At 37.6% G+C, this 9638-nt stretch overlaps 1 protein-coding gene across 1 annotated transcript in view; it reads right to left on the reverse strand.

The window, feature by feature from the left end:
- Positions 1 to 9638, reverse strand: part of GALNT5 (polypeptide N-acetylgalactosaminyltransferase 5) — a 43711-nt gene that overhangs the window by 23214 nt on the left and 10859 nt on the right. The window contains exons 2-3 of the mRNA XM_019636826.1: positions 3181 to 3347; positions 987 to 1106 (exon numbers count right to left, since the gene is read on the reverse strand). Of these exons, the coding sequence (XP_019492371.1) occupies positions 987 to 1106; positions 3181 to 3347 (287 nt within the window). The remainder of the gene's footprint in view (positions 1 to 986; positions 1107 to 3180; positions 3348 to 9638) is intronic.

A 9638-nucleotide genomic window follows, 5' to 3' on the forward strand; every position in this document is an offset into this window, starting at 1 on the left:
ATTAGAAAAAACTATTTTGCAGCCCTTGGTGTAACCATTGATTCAAGCAATGGTCATCAATGGATATCAAACCACTTGTTAAAATGTGAGGAAAACAGGATATTCAACATTCATCAAAGTATTAACCCACAGATTATTTCTCACTGCCAAAGGAAAACTCCAGCTGTCAATACCTTAATCAAGTGCTCAAAATTAGTATCATCAACAGTGGGACAACCTGACTTCATGTGCCTCTTGATTTGAAGCAATTAGAAATATACAATCCCCATAGCCTATGACATAGAATTCTATATAAGTATTCAGGTCAAAACATTTATCTTTGTAAGTAACATGAAGAAACAGTAAGACATTTTCAGAATGTGGTCAAGGATAAAAAACAAATGGCCTGTACTCTTAAAAAAATGAAAAAGAAAAACAAACCAAAAAAAAAAAAGAATAAAAAACCAAATTAATGGTTAAGTAAATAATGTGTGTGGAGTTGTCAATTCTACATTGAGAGACTAAGAAGACCAAACAACCAAATACAGTGCACAAAACTTAATTGGATTTCAAATTAAAAAGAAAAACACACATAAAAAAACAAAAAAAACCAACAACAAAAAAGGACAGCTATAAAATATTTTGGGAACAATGAGAAGATTTGAAAGCAGCATATATTGAATTAAGTGATATTTAGATATGAAAGTTGTGCTTATGTACCAGAATCTCTATTTTTCAGGGATGTCTATGAAAGTATGTAAGAGTGCAGTGTCATGAGATCTCTAAATTCGTTTTCAATAGTTCAGAAAAAAATGTGTGTATATATATAAACATGTGTCTGTGTATGGGTGATGAAGCACATATTGCAAAAAGTTAAAAATTGGTGGAATTAAATGGCAGATATGCGGGTATAGACTGTACTACTATTTCACACCTGATGCATATTTGAAAAAAAATATTAACTAAAGCAAAAATGTAACCCAAACAAAAGATTAGCAGCTTCTTACCTGTTGCAATCTGTGCCCCTGCCAGCCTGGCTCTTATTAAGCCATGTCTCTCTTTGAGGTGGAGAATCCGAACTTTTGGAAACTGAGACATGTATTTATCCAAATTATCTTTTAGGTAATCTATATCAGAGTTTAAGAACAGACAAGAAAACACTTAATTAACTACATCTGGATAATACCAGAAGTAGTGCCTTCTCAACATCAAACTCCAAAAACTATGATTTTAAAAAAAAATTAAAAATTTTTTAATTACAGTAAACAAATGATAGTATATTAGGTTCAGGTCTACAACATAGTGATTAGACATTTATATAAGTTACAAAGTGATCACCCCATAAGTCTAGCACACACCTGGCATCATACATAGTTAGTACAATATTGACTATATTCCCTATGCTGTACTTTATACCCCTCATTTTGTAACTACCAATTTGTACTTTTTAATCTCGTCATCTTTTTCACTCTGATCCCCAACCCTTCTCCCCTCTGGCAACCATCAATTTGTTCTCTATATCCATGTGTTTGTTTCTGGGTATTTTTTGTTCATTTACTTTGTTTTTCTAAGATTTCACATATAAGTAAAATCATATGGTATTTGTCTTTCTCTGTTTGACTTATTTCATTTAGCATAATACCCTCTAGGTAACACCCATTTTATTCCTTGGACCATGATTTTATTTTATGATATCATTTTCTTGGATGAAATTTTGTCTGGGTTCAGTACTTAAGCTGTCCATTTTCTTAAATCCCAAGCCTTCTTTTCAGTGTTGCCAAATTACACAGAGATGGATTCACCTTCTCTGCATATTTGTCAGTACAGTAGTGAATTTACCTTGAAATAAAAGAAAGTGAAGTTTTTGCACAGCTTTCCTCCTTTGCAAAAGCCCTTTCTAAGACCCAAGGAAAAGGCTAAGCATTGTATGCAAATTGAAAAAATTACAAAAGAAAGATATTGCAACTGCAATTGGTTAAGAACACCATCACTTCCCACTGTGTCATCCCCCCTCCATCGCAACCTACCCTATCTTGTTGAATGGCCAAACAGGAATCCAGCTAAAGGAACATTTTTTTTGTGGTCTTATGGGTATACTGATGTGGCTTTCAGTTACTTCTATGTGCAATTAAGCTATTGACAGCTATCTCAGACAGGAACGGCTTTTAGGAATACCCCTGCAGCTCACTTTCCTACTAATTTTGTGTTGTTTTTCTTAGAGATCCCATAGAAGCTTCAGGTCCCACAAAATCTGGGTATGCCATTTTTAAAGGGACTGTTATCTGCTTGGTAACTGCATACTATTTCTTTTTATGCTTTCTAGGCCATGTCTTAAAGTTTTCAACTAGTCTTCCTTAGGCATCTCACTATTTCTGTAGCTCAGTGTGATCCTGGTTGGGACTCTGAGGCTGAGGACAGTGGCTGTGACTGGGGTCATGATCAAGGATAAGCTGCTCGATTAAGGTTGCCATCTCTGCTATTTTCTAAAATTTTTGGAAGTAGGTTGCATTTTGGGAATTCACAATGTGGTAGTCATGAGAACTCTGACAATCATGGGACCACTTACATACAAAGAATTACATTCTTTGACAATCCAAAAAGAGATTCTCCTCTGTAACAAACAAAACAAATGTAAAGACCAACCACGGCAGATTCTGCCTTTGAACTCTGTTAGAATCTCATCTCTCTAGTCCCATGACAATTTGTCTTCACAACACTTAACTGAACACGTAATTGCTTTGCTCTTGAGGAAGAAGCCATAGGCCTTCCATTTCTTTGTTTTCCATTGAGTCTAACTCTAATTCTAGTTATAGGGAAGACATCTTGTTAATTGTGGGGTATTTGCTTATTAGAACCCATGAAAAGATATTTATGCAATTGTAGAAAACATCTTCTGGTTTTTGGAACTTCAAAGCGCCCATGCCCAATGAGCTATAGTTAGAAACTATCACTCCTACATAGCAGAGAAGCCACAGCTGAAAAAAGGTTTGAGGTAGCTAGCTTGAACAGGGATCTGGATGATAGAGCTGACTTTCTGTATTCCATAGACGCTTGGACTCAAGCCTCTAAAGCACTGCATGGAACAATGATTTGGCATTTGTAAAATGTTTATGCTTTACCAAATTACCCTGTATATTTGCCATTCATCTATACTGCGGTGGCCTCATATCAACTTCGATTTCTCAGGAGTGGTGATCTTACCTTTGGTGCTGAAGTCATCCACCAGCAGAATCTCCTTGATGAGGTGTGGAGGAGAGCGATTGAGTACACTGTGAACAGACCTCAGGAGAGTGGACCACACCTCATCCACAAAGCATATGATGACACTGGTGGTCGGCAGGTTATTGTGAACTAACTGTTGTGCACACCTGGGCCGGAACACAAGCAGAGCATAAGCGATGGGCTAACAAGATCCACAGGATAGTTTTTGAAGTTACAGACTGTGATTGTGTGTTTATATACATTCTATCTTATCTATCCATCCATCTACCTATACATGTCAATTATGATTGTATCATGTGCTGTTTCTTGGAGAGGGGTGTAAGCAAAATAAAAGAGCAGAGGAAGAAAAACCAGTAACAGTTATTGCTATGAAAGGACCAGCGATGCAAAACATGAGAACTTCCTGTGGAGGCATCACACACTGTAGTGGAAAGGACATGGACTTCTCAGGAGCTTAGTCACTGTTTTGTACCCCATCACCAATATTTCTTAGATCTTTATTCATTGATACCTTATTTAGTCTCTCTGTGCCTCAGTTTTCTCATCTATAAAATGAGGTGATGGTTCGTATTCAACTAAGTTTTACAGCCTAGTGAGAATGCACATAAAATGCCTAGCTCAGTTTCTGGCATAGGAATTGACCAATGGGAGCTTTTGTGATTCTAATTAGATTATATAGCACAAGAGAACATTCTTTCTGAATTATTTAATGCTACCAAGTAGTTTCTGATTGCCCTTCCAAGTGGCCTTATGCCAAGTGCCAAATGAAATATTATTTCTTCCACTCTGCACATAAATATATTTATCGAGATCATATATACAGAGGGTGCCAAAAATGTATATACATTTTAAGAAAGAAAAAAAACTATATTAATGTATACCAATAACAAAAGATGAATACAAGTCATGTTTGACTTCTGCAATTATAAGAGGTGCTCAGAGTGGCTACCGTCAGCATCCAGACACTTGATCCAGACACATGACAAACTACTGCTTGAGCAACGTTGACCAAAGTGTTAACATCTTTTAAAATGTGTATATATTTTTTTGGCACCCCTGGCATATACCAAATAATTAAACTCTTCAGGTTCTCTGTCTATTTGAGGATTCTTCAGAGTAGCCACAGCTAAAATCACTTTGCTGGTATAGAAATAAGAAGGCGGCTACAGTGGGAGTTGGTATTCAGGTGGGTTTTAATTGGTCTTTTTTTTTTCCAATGCCCTGCAGTGAATACTGCCTCATTGCTGGCATTTTTCCATCTTCTTCCTGTTACTCTTTACAGGATGGTGCCCAGTGGAGCTTTACAAAGAATATTTGCTATCCTTCAACACAGCTACTGGTAGTAATGTAATAATTAAATCAAGTAGATATTATAGGCACTCTGAATTATTTCAATTCAAACCTCAAACCAACAGCATCCCTTCCTCTTTTTATAGAGAAATAATTGAAATCATGGGGAGATTAGTCCACGATTCTACTGTAGTAAATGGCAGAGTTGGGACTCAAACTCTGGTCCAAGTCTGGCTCCAGAAATAAACATTCAGGAAGTCTTAAGTCCACAAGGATAAAAGCAGCTAGCAGTAAATGTGACATTTTGTGGGTAGCAGGCTCTTCTGCCAGGTAATATAGTTATGCTTTACTTAGTTCATAAATAAGAAATAGATATGAATAAGAACCATAGTAAAACCACATTTTCACAGGACTTTATAGTTGGTAAAGTATTATTATGTACATGGTTAAATTCAATCTTTGTAACAACTGCATGAGATATATATTATATATGTTTCTTCAAACAGAGAAAACTGAAGCTTGAGGAGTTAAGTGGCTTACCCAACATTATTCACCTAGAAATGATGTACAGTTGGCCCTTGAACAATGCAGGGGTTAGAGGGATGACCCCAGTGCAGGGGAAAAGCCACTTATAACTTTGAGTCTACAGTCTGCCCTTCGCATCCATGGAGTCAGGCAACCATGGTCTGAAAACAGTATTTTCTATCTGTAGTTGGGAATCCTCAGTTGGGAATACGAAAATACTGTTTTCAATCCTCAGTTAGTTGAATCTATGGATGCGAAACCCAAGGATATGAAGGCCAAATGTACCTATTGAAAAAAAACCAAAACACCCCGCGTATTAAGTGGTTCCTCACAGTTCAAACCTGTCTTGTTCAATTCAACTTTTTTTTGAGAAAGATGACACATCTATTATTTCTCTTAATGGGTTAAGTGCCCTCTCTACCTGTCAACAAAAGGTTGGTTTACTTTGAATTAACAGAATTATTAAAGCATGGAAATACACTTCTTTTTTTTTTTCTTACTACATTTGGAACATCTTTGAAGTGTAGGAATTTACACATTGAAGACCATGAAAGTGTTGATTAGTGATATCAAATTATGAATTCTAATATTGAAACTCAATTATAAAGAAGAAAAATAATTAGAAAATGAGAGGAAAGAATAAGAAATGAGGGGTTTCTAAACATTAAATAAAATATTATAGTATGTAGTTGCATAATTACCAACAATTCCAGCAATTGAAAATAATTTTGGTATTAGGCAAACTTCAAACTCCAGAATTTTTTTTTTTACAAAGCAAAATATTTCTAATGTGAGTCCAATTCTCAGCATCTCTAATGGTGACCATCAAAGACCAGAGGTGATGAGATTAAAATTCTCCAAGCAGGGAACAGGTTGGCCTAGAGCAGCTGCTCTCAACCTATGGGTCGCGACCCCTTTGGGAGTCGAGCGACTTTTTCAAAGGGGTCGCCTAAGACCATCGGAAAACAAAAAGATATTTACATTATGATTCATAACAGTAGCAAAATTACTGTTATAGAGTAGCAACGAAACTAATTTTATGGTTGGGGGTCACCACAACATGAGGAACTGTATTAAGGGGTTGTGGCATTAGGAAGGTTGAGAACTGCTGGCCTAGAGTATAATGAATTTAAAGTAAAAGTTTGATGAGGGAGTGGAGACTATTTTGTAGACTATTTTGGGAGGAAACCTAGAAAGTAAAGAGGATAGATAGGTGGGATGTCATCCCCATTCCCACTCCCTCTCCCCAGTAGGAAGGGACAGAATCATATTTATGGCTTTCAGGGAAGCTACAAATAGAGTTGAAAGTTGAAAGAATCAGTAATTTGATAGGATTATTGGTGGAGTAAGCTCTCTCTTCTTGCATCAATCAGCCTTAGAGTGGCAGCAGTTGACTCAATTGACCAGTCTTGCCTCCTTGAGCCTCTCTGCCTCTCTCTCTCTCTCTCTCTCTCCCCCTTTCCCCATCTCTCCATTTTTCTGTCCCATGAAGCACTACACTCTTCTGGCTTTCACCCCTCACTCACAGGCTTTCCCCCTTCAGCTTTTCCCTCTTCTTCTTAACCTCTAAACAGAAGATTCTCAGAGCTGGGTCCTAGTTTTCTTTTATGTACTGTCACATAGGATCTCATCTATGCCCACAGCTTTATATATTATATCTTCCAAATATATATTCCAGTTGGATTTCTTTCCTGAGTTTCAGACTCATATATCCAATCAAATACAGGAAATCTCCCCTGGATGCCTCACAGCAGTGGAAATCTTGATTTCACTCTACCCACCTAACCAGTTCTTCTGCATTTCCCCTCTTCATTAATGGCACCATCACCTACCTTGCTGTAGAAATGTAAATGTTTTCCTTGATTCACCCTCTTCCTGACTGTCATAAAACTGATCTCTCATTAACTTCTGCCCATTGTATTGCCAAAATATATCTCAACTCCAACTTTTTACCTGCATAGATGCCACCTCTAGTTCGGGAGCTCCCTCATCTTCAGAATTATTGTTGAAATCTCTTAACTAGACTCTGTCTTCTCACTCTTTACCACATCCACACACTCTCCTGTTTAAAATCCTTCAGTGATTCCTGTGGGATAAAGGAAAGAAAGGAAGAAAAGAAAAGAAAAGAAAAGAAAGAAAGAAAGAAAGAAAGAAAGAAAGAAAGAAAGAAAGAAAGAAAGAAAGAAAGAAAGAAAGAGAAAGAAAGCCAAAATCTTTACCACAGCCTAAAGGACCCAGTGTGATATAGCCCCTGGCCATCTCCCCAGCTGCTTATGGGTCACACATCTGTACTTTCACATACTTCATCTAGCCACATTGGCCTTCTTTTAGTTTCTTAAAAGATGTTAAACTCCTTCTAGCTTTATTGTTCCTTTGACTTCTAAAACTACTTCCACCCCCATCCCCCCGCCACCCCCCCAACATTCATGGCTGGCTTTTTCTGTTCATGTAGGTCTTAGCCTAAATAGTGCCTCCAAAGAAAAGCCTTCTCTGACTATTCTATTGAAATTTAGAATTTCTTACTCTGTCTTATAGTCACCTGTATTTCTGCCATAGCATTTATTGATTGATTTTTATTTCCTTATGTTCTGCATCCATAATTTCCCAAGGGCAGAACAAATTTGCCTCACTTACTACAGTGCCACAACATCTAGCATACGTGCACATAATAAATATTTAATAAAAATGTATTGAGTGAATGAATGAATGGAGAGGGAATGGAGCTTAAATCAAAAGCTTAAATGGTGGAAAAAGAGATAATTTCCTTTGAGAATGGAAGAAAAAAGTGGTAATGTGTACAAATAAATTTATGTGTCTGGGATGAGAAGTTGAAAGGATTTGTAGTTCATGCTGGAGGTAAGGTTATTTCCTAATATACTAGGATAGGGGCTTGAGAAGCATGGAGAACATCTGGGACAGACAGTATGAACAATGGGAGAAAGGACTGGCCAACTACCATAAAAAGGTTTTCAAGCACTTTCTTGAATTTGGGGATCCCAAAATTTTAGTCAGAATATAAGTATGATTTCCTCGATCAGTGTCTGGCAGCCTGGGTGTAGGGAGGAGATAAAGCAGATTGTTGTATTAATCCATGTCCAGGGGTTATCAGAGCAAATGACATAGAAAGAAAAGTGGCAGAGGATTTTGAGGGTACTGGTGTAAAATGGTTACATGTTCAATCATGGGCTTTCGGTTGGGAAAGAGGAAATAAAGCTAAGAGGAGTTTAATAGCCTGAGTGAAATGGAGGGTACTGACTTCCTATGACTTTTTCTTCTCTAACTTTACAATGTAAATGAATGGGAAATGCACATTTCACACATAAATATCCTTTATAACATTTGGTACTGAAAAAATAAATCAGTTCTAAAAAGGACGGGTCAGCTGCACAAATTTTGCATGAGCCATCTGAACCAACAAGCTTAGCTGTGAAGTCCTGAGAATGGCTTTATGGTTGAAATTTGGTTGATTTTAGAAACATCTAGTTACAAATGAAAGTACATGGGAAGAGTTAACCAAGCAGGCTAATGTTGATGCATCTTCTTATGTTATAAATCAGTAGATTTGGGGTCTCTTTTAGAAGGAAGTTCAAGAAGTGTTGCAATGTTATCCATCCTGAAATTGAAGGTAACAAAAGCACTCAGAAATGTGGATGATGTGGGAAAGGCACCTCCACTCACCAACTATCTGATCCTCTGTCCCCCCCAGCCTGTCATGTGCCTTAATTTTACCACTAGAAATCCACGTGAATAGAGGATGAAGGATTCCATTAGATGCTAATATCCCAGGAGAAAAGTAGTACCTCTGCTAGTTATTGACAAACATATTTGAGATGTATTTAAGGAGTCGCATTGAAGAAGACCCTGTGGGAGATGATATTGTACAGATCATATTGGTGCCTGAGAAGAGGAGCAGCAGGAAAAGAGATGTGAGCGGTTTCATATACGAAGGTTCCGTGTGCCTTGGCTTGGGTGGCTGAGATGTCAGGCCACTCTCACGTTTATAGTTACCTGTTACCTGCATTACCAAACAGGTTAGACATATTTCCAGATGTCTAGAAAAACCAGCATGCTGTGCTGTTCAAAGCACAGTGGGTCAGATAAGAAAGGCTTTCAGCATTACTAACTCTTGCACCATTTTTATGTATTGACAATCATCTAGTTTTCACAGGTTGTGAAAACTATTTCAAGTTATCCCTACCCTGACTCAACTGAAGAAAATTTCCTTTCTTTCACTTTTCCTTTGGAAACCTTGCTTTCTCCTACACTGGAGGAGTCATAGCTAAAGGCTAACTTCAATGCAAGATATTGCTGGGTTAGCAATCTTTATTTGAGAATGATAAATCATATTTTTATTCTATATGCCCAGTTATTACAAAAATTAGGTATCTAAAGTCTACAGGCCCAGGACATCCTTAAAAATTAACCCAATCTTGCAGCTGATGGCTGTTGGTTGGTGGGGGTGGGGATGAGGGAGAGAGGGAGGGGGCTGGACAGCATAAATACGCCGCTGCAGTGTTGCCATGGGGACATGGGGGACAGTTCGAGGAATGTAATTGATAATGTTGTGAATATTTTGTAGGGTGTCAGTTGGCCACATGTCTTGCATCACGGATGGGGAAGAG

Source organism: Hipposideros armiger, unplaced genomic scaffold, assembly GCF_001890085.2.
Source record: "Hipposideros armiger isolate ML-2016 unplaced genomic scaffold, ASM189008v1 scaffold_30, whole genome shotgun sequence".
Taxonomy (NCBI): domain Eukaryota; kingdom Metazoa; phylum Chordata; class Mammalia; order Chiroptera; family Hipposideridae; genus Hipposideros; species Hipposideros armiger.